We start from the raw sequence: 17828 nt of genomic DNA, 5'->3' as shown, positions 1-17828 counted from the left end.
GTCAGTTTCCACTGTGAGGAACATAGTAAGGAAATGGAAGAACACAGGTACAGTTCTTGTTAAGCCCAGAAGTGGCAGGCCAAGAAAAATATCAGAAAGGCAGAGAAGAAGAATGGTGAGAACAGTCAAGGACAATCCACAGACCACCTCCAAAGACCTGCAGCATCATCTTGCTGCAGATGGTGTCACTGTGCATCGGTCAACAATACAGCGCATGCATAACGCCTTTTTGTATGACCAAACAACTCAATCTTTGTTTCATCAGTTCACAGGACCTTCTTCCAAAATGTAACTGGCTTGTCCAAATGTGCTTTTGCATACCTCAGGCGACTCTGTTTGTGGCGTGCTTGCAGAAACGGCTTCTTTCGCATCACTCTCCCATACAGCTTCTCCTTGTGCAAAGTGCGCTGTATTGTTGACTGATGCACAGTGACACCATCTGCAGCAAGATGATGCTGCAGGTCTTTGGAGGTGGTCTGTGGATTGTCCTTGACTGTTCTCACCATTCTTCTTCTCTGCCTTTCTGATATTTTTCTTGGCCTGCCACTTCTGGGCTTAACAAGAACTGTACCTGTGTTCTTCCATTTCCTTACTATGTTCCTCACAGTGGAAACTGGCTGGTTAAATCTCTGAGACAACTTTTTGTATCCTTCCCCTGAAAAGCTATGTTGAATAATCTTTGTTTTCAGATCATTTGAGAGTTGTTTTGAGGAGCCCATGATGCCACTCTTCATAGGAGAATCAAATAGGAGAACTACTTGCAAGTGGCCACTTTAAATACCTTTTCTCATGATTTGATACACCTGGCTATGAAGTTCAAAGCTCAATGAGGTTACAAAACCAATTTAGTGCTTCAGGAAGTCAGTAAAAAGTAGTTAGGAGTGTTCAAATCAAGAAAATGATAAGGGTGCCCATACTTTTGCACCGGTCAAATTTTGTTTAAATGCAGATTGCACATTTTCTGTTAGTACAATAAACCTCATTTGAATCCAGAAATATAACTGAGTCCATCAGTTATTAGATATATGAAACTGAAAACCGGATTACTTACCGGTAATACTCTTTTGTAGAGTCCACGACAGCACCCACTGAGAGAGGGGATCCGCCCCAGGAACAGGAAACCTACAGAGAGATAAATGGGGCGGTCCCCCTCGCTCCCTCAGTTTGTATTACCGAGAACAACGGAGGAACCGCCATACATGTTTTAGTCATTTTGCTTGGGCGATTCATTTATCTTACCCCTATGCAGTTTTAAGCTTACTAAGTTTAATCACATATCTAACTTAAATCATAATCTCCACCACCAAGGAGACCCATGTGTGAAAAAATTCTTACGGGAGGGAAGTGAGCGGGTGCTGTCGTGGACTCTACAAAAGAGTATTACCGGTAAGTAATCCGGTTTTTCCTCTTCGCCACGACAGCACCCACTGAGAGATTTTCAGAGATAATCACTAGGGCGGGCACATCGTGTTAAGGACTGATCTACCAAAAGTTAGATCCTCGGTAGAGGACAAATCTAGTCTATAGTGACTATAAAAGGTAGATGGAGAAGACCAGGTTGCAGCCTTACATATTTGTTCAATTGGGACGTTCGCCCTCTCGGCCCAGGAGAATGATATGGCTCTAGTAGAGTGCGCCTTAATCCCCAGTGGAGGGTCTTCTCCTTTTGTCAGATACGCCATTGTGATCGCATCTCTAATCCATCTGGATATCGTGCCTGATGTAACTGCAGACCCCTTCCTGCTGCCCTGGAATGAGACAAACAGAGACCTACTCTGCCTCCAGGGACTGGTCCTATCAAGGTAGGCTAGCACAGCTCTTTTCACATCTAAGGTGTGATATTTCTCCTCGTCCTGTGTTGACGGGTTCTCATAGAATGAAGGTAGGCATATCTCTTGAGACCTATGAAATTTAGTTGCCCGTTTGGGCAGGTAGGACGGGTCCGTCTTTAAAATGAGGCTGTCTCGTGTTGTTAACAGGAACGGTGGGTCTACTGACAGAGCATGAAGATCACTCACTCTCCTGGCCGATACTAAGGCCACCAGCATAGCCGTTTTCAATGAGAGGCACTTTACTGATGCTGAGCTTATGGGCTCGAATGGTGCCTGAGTGAAGGCATCCAAAACTAAAGTAAGGTTCCACGCTGGAAGTCGAGGCACATGCACCGGTTCTGCTCGTTGACAGGCCGAGATAAACCGAGTCACCCATCTATTTGCTGCCACGTTATAGTTGAACAGGGCTCCTAGGGCTGACACGTGGACCTTAAGAGTGCTTACTGAGAGTCTAAGTTCTCGGCCTCTTTGTAGAAACTCTAGAATGGCCGTAATGGGTACTTCACCAGCTAGTTTTGTTGGGTGAAAGGCCAGGAACTTCCTCCACACCTTAGCATAAATTTTTGTCGTGGACTCCTTCCTGCTTTGTAGCAGAGTATTGATTAGGTTCCTTGAGAAACCCTTCTGCCTCAGTAGCTCCCTTTCAAATTCCAGGCCGCTAGGTGCAGGGCTTTGGCCTGTGGATGGTAGCAGGGTCCCTGCGAGAGAAGATTCTGGTGCAGCGGCAGGATCCACGGGTCGGTTACCGACATGGCTCTCAGCCATGAAAACCACGGTCTTTTTGGCCAAAACGGGGCTATCAAGATGACCCTCGCCCTCTCCTGTCTTATTTTCCTGACTACTGTTGGTAGTAGCACCATCGGAGGAAAGGCATAGGCTAGTTGGAATGCCCAGGGTGTTTGGAGGGCATCTAGAATATCTGGGTTGTCCGACCTGTAGAGAGAAGCGAACCTTTTTACGCGCCTGTTGGCTCTGGTTGCGAATAGGTCTATCTCCGGTCTGCCCCATTCTGACGCTATCATTTCGAACACGTCTCTGCTGAGGACCCACTCTCCCTGGTATAGGGCCTGGCGACTGAGATAGTCTGCTCGGGAGTTGTCCACTCCTCTTATATGGAGCGCTGACAAGGAGAGAAGATGGACCTCGGCCATCTCCAGAATCTTTCCCGCGATAGACATCAGTGGCATTGACCGCGTGCCTCCTTGCCGGTTTATATAGGCCACTGCGGTGGTATTGTCTGTCTGGATCCTTACGTGGGCGCCTCTTAACTGCGGGAGGAAGCGAGATATCGCATAAAAAAAAATCGCTGTTAGCTCCTTTACATTAGAGGAGGCCTCTATTTCATTCTCCCACCACCAGCCTTGTACCATGTGCTCCTCTAGGTGGGCTCCCCAACCTGAGGGGCTGGCATCTGTGGTGAGTATCTTGGAGGGAGTCACCCACCACTGTACTCCCTTCGATAGGTTGGAAGGAATTAACCACCATTTTAGGGATTCAACCACCTCGGGCGATATCTTCCCTTCCAGCCGCCCCTGCAGTCTATCTATTTCCTGCAGAATAGCCCACTGTAGTCCTCTAGAGTGGAACTGAGCCCATTGCACCGCTGGAATGCATGATATTAGTGACCCCAGCAAGGACATGCCCTGTCTCAATGATATTACGGGTCTTTCTGTAGCATTCTGTACTTTGTCGATTATGGCCATTACTTTGGCGTTTGGCAGAAAGCACTCCTCAGTTACAGAGTCTACTTGCAGGCCCAAAAACCTTTGACAGGTCACAGGCTCTAGTCTGGATTTCTCCCAGTTAATTAGCCAACCCAGTGTTTGTAGGGATGAGATAATTCTAGCTATTCTTGCTTCACACTGTGAAACAGAATTCCCCACTATGAGCAGGTCGTCTAAATAAGGGACAACTAGGGTGTCATTCAGCCTTACATATGACATTACTTCCAGCATTAATTTGGTAAATACCCGAGGAGCCATGGATAGCCCGAATGGCATTGCCGCAAACTGGAAATGCTGAATCCGACCTCTGAACCAGACTGCTACCCGCAGGAACCTTTGGTGCCCTTGATATATGGGGAGATGGTAGTAGGCGTCCTTTAGGTCCAAGACCGCCATATAACACCTGGGAAACAAAAGCTTTATTGCAGACTTAATCAACTCCATTTTAAACGACCTCAGTCTTAGGAAGGTATTAAGTTTTTTTAAATTTATTATAGTCCTGTAAGAGCCATCTGGTTTTGGGACTAAGAATAGAGGAGAATAAAAGCCCATCCCTGTTTCGTCGTCTGGGACCTCCACCAGAACCTGTTTAGATAGCAGTACCGCAATCTCCATCTCCAGTGCTTCCTGCTGAGAACGGGACTTCATAGAAGTCAATAAGAAGGAGTTTGGTGGATACCGAACGAATTCTAATTTTAGGCCTGATGATACAATACTTAGGGCCCACGGGTTTGATGTCACCTTCATCCATTGGCGGCTGAATCTTAATAGCCTGCCACCTACCGGTATATCGGTTTTATCGGGATCTGTCTCCTCTGAAGGGACGTTTCCCGAATAGGTTGCCTCTTTGCTTGGGGTCCTTATTTCCCCAGCGATCCTGGGGTCTAAAGTCTTTCTTTTTTCCGAACGGCGGCTTCCTGTAGGCCCTCCTGTTGAACGGAACATACGGGTTAGGGAACCCCTTTTTCCTCTCCCCCGCTTTTGTCAAAATTTCATCCAGTTCTGTACCAAACAGGTACTTACCCTGGCAGGGTATAGCACACAATCTAGTTTTTGTTTGTGTGTCTCCTTTCCACCCCTTCAACCATAAGGCCCGCCTGCCTGCATTGGTCAGTCCCGCGGCTCTAGCCGACAACCGGAGAGAATCCGCAGAGGAGTCGGAGAGGAAGGCCGCTGCTCCTTTAATGAGGGGCATAGAGGAAAGAAGCCTACTCCTAGCTACTCCATTTTTAATATTGTCCTCCAAGTTGTTCAGCCACACCAACATAGATCTTGCCGTACATGTGGCTGCTATTGCGGGCTTAAAGGCTGCCGTACAAGCTTCCCAAGATCTTTTGAGGAATGTATCGGTCTTACGATCCGAAGAATCAGCCAAAGTTCCCGAATCCTCCACCGGCAAGGAGGATCTACGGGAGGTAGAGACCACTGCCGCATCCACCTTGGGGGCTCTCGACCAGGCCGTTAACTCCTCATCGTCAAAGGGATACTTACGCTTTGACGTTAAGGGGAGGAAGGTCCTTTGACCTTGTTTCTCCCATTCCCTCTTAACTAGGTCTTTTACAGCTGGGACCACTGGGAATGCTCGGATCTTTTTACGAGAAATACCCGCAAACATAATGTCCTGAGGGGTCTTGGGGTTTTTACTCTCCGGCAACCCCATGGTATTTCGGACAGACTTCACAAGATTACTGACACTGTCCGTGGGGAAACACGTCTGATCCTCGTCCTCTGAGGAAAGGTATTCCTGGGACTTATCGGAATCTAGTTCTCCGGTATCTGACGGCGACCTGGACGCCAGCGAGACTCCTCCTTTAGGTGAACGTATTTCTCTCATGGAGGAGTGACCCCCTAGACTACTGGAACCGCCTAAGGCCCGTAGTTCCTCTCTTATCATTGCCCGGATATCCTCCTTCTTTCGTGAGGATTCCTCCTGCAAGGCCTCCTCAACACATGATTGGCATAATCTCTTTGGGTGGCCATCCGGGAGGGGCTGTGAACATAAGGCACACTCTCTATGTTTCGCCTTCTCCGTTCTTTTAGCCTAAAAAGGGGTATGGACCAGAAAGAGAAGGCTATCAATTATCTAACCTGACCAAAAAACACTCACCCGTGAATTTCGTCAGCAACTACCGGCTGCGGTGTCCGGGACCCAGGCTGAGGCGAGGCATGGGACGACTTCTTTTCCTTACGTTTCTTCTCTAACGGCTCGTCTTGCCTGGAAGGCCCAATGGATTCCTTCCTAGAGCTGCCGCTTCTTCTGGTGCTATTGGTTTTCCTCGTAGCACTGCTCTCTCTACTGCCAAGTGGGGATACCACTAGCTGACCTAATGGGAGCGAAGCTGAGTCATCTAACGACGACATGACTCCCAGCAGCGCCGCTCAGCACACAGCGCACCTTCTGCCACTCTGGGGGGGGGTCCCGGCCTCAGTACGCCCGATGGCGTTTGTAATGCGTCCAACCCCCGGGGGGGGGGGGGGTATAGCCATCACCCCAGTGAGCTTTGGCACCACTTTCGCCTCCAGCCTCACCTGCATTACGCCAGCTCTGGGGGGGGGGAATGCACCTCTCCGCCCGACGCTGCCTCCGGTCCTGGGGCCCCTGCTGCTCATATTATGCAGGCAGGCGGCTACCAGACCAGGTATCCTCTTCTGCGGGTTCCTTCCTAGGAACAGGAAACCAAACTGAGGGAGCAAGGGGGACCGCCCCATTTATCTCTCTGTAGGTTTCCTGTTCCTGGGGCGGATCCCCTCTCTCAGTGGGTGCTGTCGTGGCGAAGAGGAAAATACCTGTTGCAAAAACCAAAATTGTTATAAAGAAAAAAGGTTAACATTAATAGGGGTGCCCAAACTTTTACATATGACTGTAACTACTAAGGGCAGTGATTGTCTGCAGCAGTCACATGAATGATGGATGATTAGTCTGTCAGGGACCAGCAGAGCTGGAGTGGCGGGGAACTGAAAAGCTAATTGATAATTATTTCTTTATTTTACACTATTCTCTTAATCTTGGCCAAAGTTTTGTTAAAGTTCAAAAAATCCACTTGAATGGCATAACAGGGTAAAACTTACCACTAGTTTATACAAGGACAGGTATATGGGAAAATCGTCTATATGTAAGTGACGCCATGTCAGGTTATAGTGGCTTTCAAAAATTATTCAAGTTTGGGAAAAAGTTAGGCTTGAAAGGTATTGGACATATGTAAGGGCACAGTCAGATAGTCGTATAAATCGGGCCGAGATCAGATAATGTTCCGATTGGCTAGCGGCTCTCCCGACCAGAGCACGCGGCTAGAAATACCGTAAATGAAGCTGTCATGTTTGGGTCGGAAGAGCTGCCAGCCAGTCTGAGAGTTGCCATCTTATCTCAGTCCGACTTATATGGACAGGAGCCCAACAGGCCATGCACATAGGGTGGTCATATATTTTAATAAGGTTTAAATAATAAAGTACATAGTGCTCATGTTTATTAATGCTAATCACAAAGATCATAAACAAAAATATACATACCCACCATATAGTGTATCATGTGCCCCTTAATGTTAGGGCTGTGGAGTCAGTAAGCCAAACCTCCGACTCCTCAATTTCCATGACACCGACTCCAACTCCACGACTTCGACTCCCCCATACCAGGGCTGTGGATTCGGTAAGCCAAACCTCTGACTCCTCAATTTCCATGACACCGACTGTGACTCCACTAAAATAGGCTCCAACTCCACAGCCCTGCTTGACGTGCCAATTCAAGTACCCAGCTTGATAGGTGAAGAGGGGGTTTTTAACACCTGTCCCCCATTCAGTTAGCAAACGCCTTATGATGAAGATGCGAAACACGCAGGATCTATGTGATTACCGACCCCGACAACCGACCCCATTCCCTCACATCTCCTCCAGTCGTCACAACTCACCTAACTACAATCTTTAATCTCTCCCTCTCCTCTGGCATTTTCCCCTCCTCCTTCAAACACTCTATCATTACTCCATTACTAAAGAAACCCACCCTTGACCCATCCTGCACAAACAACTACAGACCAGTCTCCAATCTCCCCTTCATCTCTAAACTCTTGGAGCGCCTGATATACTCCCGCCTTACCCGTTACCTCTCCACTCATTCCCTCCTAGACCCTTCACAGTCCGGTTTCCGCCCCCTACATTCGACAGAAACTGCACTCATCAAAGTGACCAATGACCTTCTGACAGCAAAACGTAATGGTGACCACTCCCTGCTCATTCTTCTCGACCTTTCTGCAGCTTTCGACACCGTGGACCATCCTCTCCTACTCTCTAGGCTCCAGTCACTAGGCATTAAGGACACTGCTCTTTCCTGGTTCTCCTCCTATCTTTCTGACCACTCCTTCAGTGTTCTGTTTTCTGGCTCCACTTCATCTCCTCTTCCTCTCACTGTCGGGGTACCTCAGGGCTCAGTCCTTGGCCCCCTTCTCTTCTCTCTCTACACGGCCCCAATTGGACAGATCATCAGCAGATTTGGCTTTCAGTACCATCTTTATGCTGATGACACACAACTGTACACATCATCCCCTGACCTTACCTCCGCTGTACTACAGAACGCCACTGACTGTCTGTCTGCAGTCTCCAACATCATGTCTGCTCTCTATCTGAAACTCAACCTCTCCAAAACTGAACTTCTTCTGCTTCCACCATCTACCAACCTCCCTAAATCTGACATTTCCCTCTCTGTGGGTGGCACCATAATAACACCCCGACAGCAGGCGCGCTGTCTGGATGTTATGTTTGACTCCGATCTCTCCTTCACCTCCCATATACAATCTCTTGCCCGCTCGTGCCGCTTACACCTAAAGAACATCTCTAGAATCCGCCCTTTTCTCACCATGGAAACAACAAAAACTCTCACTGTCGCCCTGATCCACTCCCGCCTGGACTAGTGTAATGCTCTATTAATTGGCCTCCCTCTCACTCGACTCTCCCCTCTCCAGTCTATCCTTAATGCAGCAGCCAGGGTTGTCCATCTGGCTAATCGTTACTCAGACGCGTCCGCTCTTCGCCAGTCGTTACACTGGCTGCCAATTCATTACAGGGTACAATTCAAAGTACTTGTTCTCACCCACAAAGCGCTCCACAGTGCGGCACCCCCTTACATCTCCTCCCTCATTTCTGTCTATCGGCCTAACCGACCGCTGCGCTCTGCAAATGACTTTCGACTAACCTCTGCCCTAAAACGTACCTCCCACTCCCGACTCCAAGATTTCTCCCGTGCTGCGCCAATTCTCTGGAATGCTCTACCCCAAGATATTAAGACCATCCACAATTTGCATAGTTTTAGGCGCTCGCTCAAAACACATCTGTTCAGAGCGGCCTATCACATTCAGTACTCAAAGTCATGTTATGTTTGTGTGTGTGTGTAGCCCATTCACTATCTCCATCTAACCCCCACCCCCTGAAGATGGCTGGACCATCATTGTAAATACATCATTGTAAATACAAACCTGTGCTTTGTATCTCCCCCACCTCATTGTAGATTGTAAGCTCCCACAAGCAGGGTCATCTTATTTCGCTTATTTATTGTATTGTTAACGTTGTTACTTATGACTATTGTGTTTAAAACTGTTCAACTGTAAAGCGCTGCGGAATATGTTGGCGCTATATAAATAAAGATTATTATTATTATTATTATTACCATTAATGTATTGAAACATGAGTACTAAGCACTTTATTATTTAAACACTAGCTGAAGAGCTCAGCGCTGCCCAGGCATAGTAACTAACTACGGTTAGTTATAACAAATTATAATGATAATATCTATATCTCTGATTGTAGAGCCCCGCCCACTCCGCATAGCCACATTCACTATAATAACCCGCATCGTCCCGTCAGCCAGAGCCACCGGACTATTTCCCCTAATATCCCACATCATTCTGTCAGAGTCACTGGACTACTACCCCTAATATCCCACATCATCCCGTCAGCCAGAGCCATCGGACTACTACCCCTAATATCCCACATCCTAACTTCCATACCGGGGATCACTTTAAGAGAGGCCTGGGGTCAAAACCCAAGCGCTGGATGCATTTGCCCTGACTTCAATACCGGAGATCCCTTTAAGAGGGAAGATGTGCCTATGGATGGAGGATGTGTGATGGGGATATGGGCAGGTAGGGGGGATTCATTTCTGTCATGTGCTCTCTGCTCCTTTCTGGGGGCAGACAATGGCTGGGAGCTTATGTTCCTGTTAATGCTAGATTTCTCCCACCTTGGCAGTGTCTGCTGAGGTGTTGTCGTGGAGTGAGAAAACTATTGCTCATAGCAACCAATCACAGCTCAGCTTCTTTGCTTAGTGATTGGTTGCACGGAAAACTGTTGCTCATAGCAACCAATCACAGCTCAGCTTCTTTTAAACAGTTCTGGTGAAATGAAAGACGCTTCGTGATACACACACACACATACATTCACTTTTATATATAGAGATTACTTTACTTAAATTATATATTTGTACTCATATAGGTCTTCTGGTGAAGGCACTAGGCCCTTTTTTTTTAATTTGCATGGATTCCACCACCAGAGATGATGTCCATTTTTTCCCTGACAGACTGATTTCCTGTAGTAAAACATATGCACACTTGTCTATATATAATGGATATATAGATTCTGGGAATCGGTGTCAAGAAAGAATTTGTATTGTCAGTCAATCTAGATTGGGAGTCTTTGATTTTATAGCAGATATTGATGGTTATTCTTGCATCCACCATTATAATCCCTCTCATGATTAAATGTACGTAACTGGACTGCCTGGATAGGATATTCTCATCGCCATGTATTTTTGTTCTTGTCATGTTTGTCCTTAATGTTTATTTTTCTGATGTTCATTAATAAAGATATCAACTTTTTTCATCATTACACGACTTACATAGCCGTCCGACTGCGCCCTAAATGTAAAATTGCTATTCACTGTTAAATTTAGTTAGTTTTGCCCATAGAAACCTGATGGGGCTTTTCTTTATCCAGGGAGTATTTAAAAATTAACAACATGTTATTATTATAGCTAATGTTTGATCCCTAGGCATACCTGGTTCTATAGGGATGTTTGCATTTTTATCTTGGTTATTTTTATGGTAGGACTTGCTCCACTATATTTTTGATAGGACTTTATACCCTGGGAGGTATTACCGCTTGCATACATGTATTATGCCTGATAATTAGCGCTTTACACATAATGTGCCTACATATACTTGGACTCATGGCCCTGCTTTTTCGCCTGCAATTGTCTTACTTATAGGACAAGTACCATGACCTATTGGGATTATGTCCATCATTAATCTATCAATTTAGTGATATTACTTCATTGTCCAACACTGAATGTGAGAAATCGCTCCTACACGTCAAATTAGCTTATGGCAACTGTGGTTTCTGAATATTGGCACCCTTTATCAAGTCAGCCTGTGTTTTACCTTCTCTTTTTAATCAGGTTTGATATATTTTGTTTTTTTGTGTGTTTTCAATGAAGCGTACAGAATTGTATTTGTCGCTTCTTTGCTCCTGTTTTTCTTTGTAGGTTATTATGTGTTCTTATTGGTTTGTATGTGCAAAAAAAGTTTAATAAGTCTTTCAGTGAGGTTTTAATGACGTTATTCATGTACGCACTAATGACTAGTGATGAGCGAGCGTGCTCAAGGAAGAAGCTAGTGCACGCTGCGGGTTTTTATTTTTCACACACAGATTCAGTGCCCCCCCCCCCCAAAAAAAAAAAAAAAGTGCTCATGTGCACTGTCCCATTGGATAATATTGGTCCGAGTGCCGTTTGTGTTTTTCTTTTTCTCATCAACAGCACCTGGACCAAAACTACGGTCGTTGAACAAGCCCTCAGTCATACGAAAAGTTGGAATATCATGGCCTCAAGTCAACATTTGCGTTTAATTTAAGTCTCTTTTATGTTTTATCTTTGCTTTTCTCTGGCAGATGATGTTTAAAATTCAGAAAATCTAAAAACTTTTACCCCAAAGAGGGAAACAAAAAAAAAAAATGAAATAAAATAAATCGGGGCCTATTATTTCAATGATGAAGATATGTATGCAGACCGATAGAAGGGTACGGCATCCGAGCAATAGAACTACAGACTCAATCTCACATCAAGAGGAAAAGTATTATGAGAACACTATGGAGAAAAATACTACATCGGCTCAGCGAGACATGTCCGGTAATGTATTCGAATGAAATGAGTAAATGAGTAGACCACCAGGAAACCAATGGGTCGACCATGGACAATGCACCCTGTCCAATCCACGTGTCACGAGAAGACGACGATCAGATGGGCCTCTTGTTCCTGTAGGCTCATTAATTGGCATCAGCTATATACTCCACACATATACAGACATACATGCACACATTACAGACAAGCATGCAGACATTAACTACACCAGATAGAAAACTACTGCACCAACTACTTCTAGTTTCACCCAACTACAAGACGATTCGAGATTAAGCACGTAAAACAATCGCAGACATTGTTACAGAATGTTGTGGCTGAATAGGTAAGGAAAAAACCTAGAATGCAAATATAGAAGAGGAGTTCTCAATAAGGATGTCACTAAGTCTGATCCTCATTGTCGGCACGCGTACTACATCTCATGTTACTGTCCAGCGAGAATACTCCAAGAGACCAGACTATGGCTCACACAACGTTATGCTCCTAAATAAGACAATGGATGCAAAAGGGAACTTCTATTTCCCCTGAAAATGTTTACAGGATGATAACCATATGCCTCTGGAGTGAGTTTTAAGAAGTCTTTTAAAATGACAGGTTTTTGTCTTGTAAAGGCCATTTCAGAGCGTTTCCCACTGTTAATGTCACCTATGGACCGTACAATTCAATTCAATAACAAACTGAAATCTTTTTGGATGGAAAAATAAAAATAAGAGCAAAAATAATGTGATTGCACAAATACGTGCACCTTTACAACTAATACTTTATTGAAGTACCCTTTAAATTATTAAACAGCATTTAGTCTCTTAAGGTCAGAGTCCGTCAGTATGGCACATTTAGATCTTTGCCCGCTCTTCCTTGCAGTAGTGCTCCAAATCTGTCAGATTGCGAGGGCATATGTGTACAGCGCCCTCTTCAGGAAAACAAATATACAGGCTTTTCAATTGGAATCAGATCTGGGCTCTGCCTGGGTCATTCCAAAATTGAACTTCTTATAGTGAAACGATTCTTTTGGTGATTTGGAGGTATGCATGGGGTCATTGTTGTGCTGAAAGGTGAAAATCCTCTTCATCTTTTTAGCAGAGGCCTGAAGGTTTTGATGCAAAGTTGATTGATGTTTGGATCTGTTCATTATTTCCTCCTGCTTGATTAAATCCCCAGTTCCAGCTAATGAAAAGCAGCCCCAAACCATAATGCTGCCTCCACCATGCTTCACTGTGTACATGGTGTTCTTTTGGTGATGTGCAGTGTTTGGCTTTGCAACAAACACACCTTATGAAAATATGGCCAAAAAGTTCAACCTTGTTGTCATCAGACCATTATATGCTTGTTTATGGCAGACTTCATGTAAGGTTTGGCAAAATATAGCCAGGCCTGGATGTTTTTCTGTGTAAGAAAAGGCTTCCATCTTGACCCAGGGGTGTAACAACCAAGGTTACAGAGGTCACAAACGAGGTTCCGCCTACACCAGCAGAAACTTCAACTGGATGTGCGTCATGGGACACACATCCAGTTGATGTGTATTGCTGCACACTGATCCATCGGGTCCGTGGGCAGCAATACACACTGCCAGCCAGAGGCCAGTAGCCAATGTCAGAGTGCACGTGACTGGTGGCGCATGGCAGTGACATTATGTGCATCCGTTGCTTGTACGCTAAAGTCAGCTGCTAGCTACAGAAGAGGACGCTGCGTGGCGGGGTAGAGAAGGGAAGAAGAGTATAATGGTTTCTTTTATTCCATGCATTTAAGAACAGCAGCAGAACTGGTGACACAAACCAGGATAAGGGACATATATATCAGGAAGGAGAACATGGATACATAGATATACTCTAATAGGAGGGGGGTAGGTCCAAATCTTGCACTGGGGCCCATCAGACTTTCTACGCCACTGCTTGCCACTCTACCCCACTGAACCAGGCAATAAAGAATGCGCGAGATTGTGGTCATATGCAGTTCACACAGCCAGTACTAAATGTTGCTATAGGCCTCTTGGCAGCCTCCCGAACCACGTTCTTCTCTTTTCAATTTATGAGGGACATTCAGTTATAGGTCATGCCACTGTTGTACCAAATGTAAAGGCCCCGTCTCACATAACAAGATCGTTAGCGAGATCCCTGAAACGTCACAGGTTTTGTGACGCAACAGCGATCTCGCTACATGTGACACATAGCGGCGACCGGGCCCTCGCTGGATATCGCTGATCGTGCTCGAATGTCCTGGGCCATTTTTTCGTTGTCGGCGTCCCGCTGACCAGCGCGCATCGCTGTGTTTGACACCGATGAGCGACCTCGTTGGCGACGCAGAACTCAGGGACGCAGGCGTGTGCTGTGTTGTAAGCTGTTTACAGACCACGGCTTTTGCTGTAAAAACGAAACTAAGAAAATCTCAGGACAATCCTCCGAGAACAGCTAACCTTTACATGGAGTTAATCCGAATCACTATAGATTATATAGCAGCTGTGTACTCATCACTATGTAACATGAGTGTAAATATGACTTGCTAATTCGGAACACAACCAAATCCCCAAGTGTAAGAAAGTATTCAAACTTATGCAACCACATTATTTTAGTGTTATTCCCCCCCCCACTCAAAATGATTTCAGTTTGTTACTAAATCAATTTGTACAGATTATTGGTGACATTAAAAAGGTGGAAAAAGTTCTGGAATGATTCTTCTTGGTAACTTTTTATTTTTACACGACAAAAAGTTGGCATTTTAACATAGGGGATGTAGACTTTATATATTCACTGTATATACACTTATACTTAATAAACTAATGCATTTATCCGACATGGCGCAAGAACATAATATCTGCTCATGGCTTGTTTTGCCTTTTCCCACTTCAAAACTAAAGACACAGAACAAGAAATGATCTTCAGACTACAGAAACTAAGGCTGTGTGCACACGCGGCGGATTAGGTGCGGATTCATCCGCGCGGATTTTGTAAAATCCGCAGGTGAAACCGCAGGTCAAAGTACCTGCGGTTTTACCTGCGGATTGCTCTGCGGTTTTGCCCTGCGGTTTTTCAACTCCTCAATGGAGGAGATGGCAAACCGCAGAGGAATCCGCAGAAAGAATTGACATGTCAATTCTTTCTGCGGATTGAAAACCGCAGATAATCCGCGCGGAAAATTCCGCACCATCTGCATTGCGGTTTTTTATTCCCATAGGGAATCATGGTACTGTACACTGCAGCAAGAACTGCTGCGGGTCTGCAGCGGCCAAAACCGCTGCGGAACCGCAGCAAAATCCGCAGCGTGTGCACACACCCTAACACTGGAAAAGTAAAATCAGGAAATGTCAGATGTTTGTGACCTAATAGAACGGGCGGGCAAACTGCCTGTGTACTTTTCTTCCTTTAAATCTTTACATCTGGATTAGAAGGATTAATAATTAAAAGACACACTAATGTGAAAGCCAAACCAAACCAAAGTCAGCTAGCTGCTGTAGAGGACAGGATAAAAATAATCCTGTATCACCCTCACAATCCACATAGCAAAAGCTGTCCCACAGCCATCATCTAAAACAGGCTAATGTTCAGCAGGGTGTCCTCTACTTGGCTATGTCAGAGGTATACATCATAAGTGTAGTTTAAAGGGAATAACAGATTTTTTTTTTTTTTTTTTAAAGAATGTGCCACTAACAGGCAGGTATTGCTACCTACCTCCCTGTTGTGTCCAGCGCCGTTCTCTGCCGACACTGAGCTGTCACAGACTTTTGCTGATGTCACGTCAGAGCGGCAGCTTCTTTTCTGGTTGACAAGGCAGGTCTACTGGTGAAATGCTGACTGACAGCTGACTCTCCACTGCCTAATTCAGGGAAGCCAGCTGTCAATCAGCATGACACCAGCAGTCCCGGCCTGTCAACAGGAAGAGAAACTGTTGCTCTGTTGACAGGGAGCAGCTGAATCTCTGGCAGGAGCGGTCAATGACTGGAAGTACAACAGGGCCTCAGTTAGCAATTACCTGCCTGTTAGTGCTTATGCATATTTATTTAGCCACAGGTTTCCCCTTTAAGTATAACTCCGAAGTAAAGCCGGCCATACAAGAGATAGCTGCTGGCTTGAAAGAACAAAGTGGTACTGCCAGACACCTCTTTGAGGAGCTCCTCTCCTCCCCCTGGCAGGAGCTCCTCTCCTCCTACCCCACCTTGGCAGGAGCTCCGCTAGCCCTTGGCAGGAGGTCCTCTCCCCCCACCCCGCCCTTGGCACAAGGTCCTTTCTCCCTTCCTGGAAGGAGCTCCTCTCTTTTGAAAATACAGAGATTGGGCATTGAAATTCCAACTGCCCAAACCTGCCATCCCCTGCCTATCTGTAATGGGAGAGTTGGAAGACCCACAACATAAACGATCATCAGGTGTGGGCAATAATTTTTTTTTTTTTTTTTTGGGGGGGGGGTCTTTAATATTAAACATATTACACTGTATAGGCCTAGCTCAATAGACTATTGCGGGATGCCAAAGCTTATTGAGAAAGTATACACAACACGTGGCACACTTTGGGTTTGTGGTTCTTCCCAAGGCCAGTGATTCTGTTCATGATCTCTCAGGTAAAAGTAGAAAAGGCTTGGCGATGTTTCCATTGTATTAGTGCAGGGCCTACAGAGTGATCCCTTCTTTGGTGCTCTTTAAGTACATGTAATGCCCCATCCTACAGGTCCTGCTCTGGGCATGACACATTGGGGGAGTTTTATCAATACAATCTCTAAATCTTAAGACAGCAAATTTAAGACTAAACAATCCTAAAATGCACCAGGTTATATCCTAGCCTGCATGCTGTCAGATCTGGCACATCTTTAGACTGTCTAGTCTGAGTTTACGCCACTCCGGAGGTACTTTTATCCAGAAATTTGCACTAAAGTGTTGGTGCAGTGTTTGACACACAGTTTTGCACATTAAGCCAAGGTTCCTTTTCTGTTAAACCACAGACAAAACACAGAAAGTATCTAAAACACGTAATAAATGTGGTGCGAGTCATGAAAGACAAGTTTTTGGGGCGCATGCAGCTTGATAAATCTCACCCAATATATCACTTTTACCTGTTTCTTTTGCATTTGATTTCATGATCACTGCTGGTAAAACAAGTACCAAAATGTAGCAGGAGTCACTAATATCACAATAGGGCAAATACCAGTAAAAAGGTTTAAAAGAAAAAGAAAAAAAAAAAAAAAAAAAAAACACAACACTATTGTTCAGAAGCAATTTAAGGAGTTTTCATTCATGTAATGTTCGGTCCAGGCTGCAGTTTGTAAAAAAAAATAAATAAATAAAAAACTACTAAAAATAAGTTTTATTCTCACCTACCCCGAGTCCACCAGCGAGTCTCTGCTGCTGCACCCAGTGTCCGGCATTGGCTGCAGCGGTGATGTCTCGTCATCGGCCAATCAGTGAGCTTGGCGACTCTCAGGAGAGCGTCCAGTCCACACTGGCACAGACCCTAAGCTCACCGATTGGCTGCTGAGGTGTTGACATGATGTCAGCACCACAGTCGACATCAAACAGGGGAAGCGGCGGAGACTGACAGGAGGACCTAGGGAAAGTGAGTAAAGCATAAGGGACAGACAGGCATGTGTCGGACAAGAGCGGGAGAGAATCTGTCCTAGGACAATCTCATAGATGTTAAGGATCAAGACGCGCAGCAAACATGGTCACAGATTCTCCATTTTGGAAGCATTCACTATTCCGTCTCGGTACACAGCCTGTATCTCCCCTTCCCTCATGTCATATGGACAGCATTAGCTATACTTTAATGTCTTATGGAGCAAACGGATGAATGGGTATAAAGAAAATATGCAAGGTAGAAATGCAGTATGATACCACAGGAGGTTCACTAGCAATTCCATGTATTACCTGCAGATGTTGGAGCAGAGAGAGTTACTGGAGCAAACTCATCAAGGAGGTCAGCGGCAGGGTTAGACAGAATAGAGTAGTCAAGTAAGGAGTCCTCCCCGGTAAGGGAGTCTGAAGAGTCCAGAGGGAAGCATTAATAGAAACAGAAAGAGTTAGAAGCATCAGTCCAGGTAATCACAGGAAAGCTACACCATACACTCACTATGGAATAGTGATATGCACCAAGGGCCACCCAGAATCACAAGCATATGAAG

General features: G+C 45.4%; 1 protein-coding gene across 19 annotated transcripts in view; it reads right to left on the bottom strand.

Moving 5' to 3' along the window:
• Nucleotides 1-17828, bottom strand: part of AAK1 (AP2 associated kinase 1) — a 201119-nt gene that overhangs the window by 33017 nt on the left and 150274 nt on the right. For 2 of the 19 annotated variants that reach the window (XM_073569097.1, XM_073569113.1), the window contains exons 19-20: nucleotides 17575-17685; nucleotides 16764-16796 (exon numbers count right to left, since the gene is read on the bottom strand). The exons of 15 other annotated variants lie outside the window; for them this stretch is intronic. In XM_073569097.1, coding sequence (XP_073425198.1) covers nucleotides 16764-16796; nucleotides 17575-17685 — 144 coding nt within the window. The remainder of the gene's footprint in view (nucleotides 1-16763; nucleotides 16797-17574; nucleotides 17686-17828) is intronic. 2 more of the 19 variants (XM_073569098.1, XM_073569114.1) reach the window with 1 other exon arrangement.

Source organism: Dendrobates tinctorius, unplaced genomic scaffold, assembly GCF_039654945.1.
Source record: "Dendrobates tinctorius isolate UK_male_01 unplaced genomic scaffold, ASM3965494v1 ptg000022l, whole genome shotgun sequence".
Lineage (NCBI taxonomy): Eukaryota > Metazoa > Chordata > Amphibia > Anura > Dendrobatidae > Dendrobates > Dendrobates tinctorius.
The sequence above is the reverse complement of the archived record's forward strand: the minus strand, read 5'-3'. Positions and strand labels throughout refer to the sequence as shown.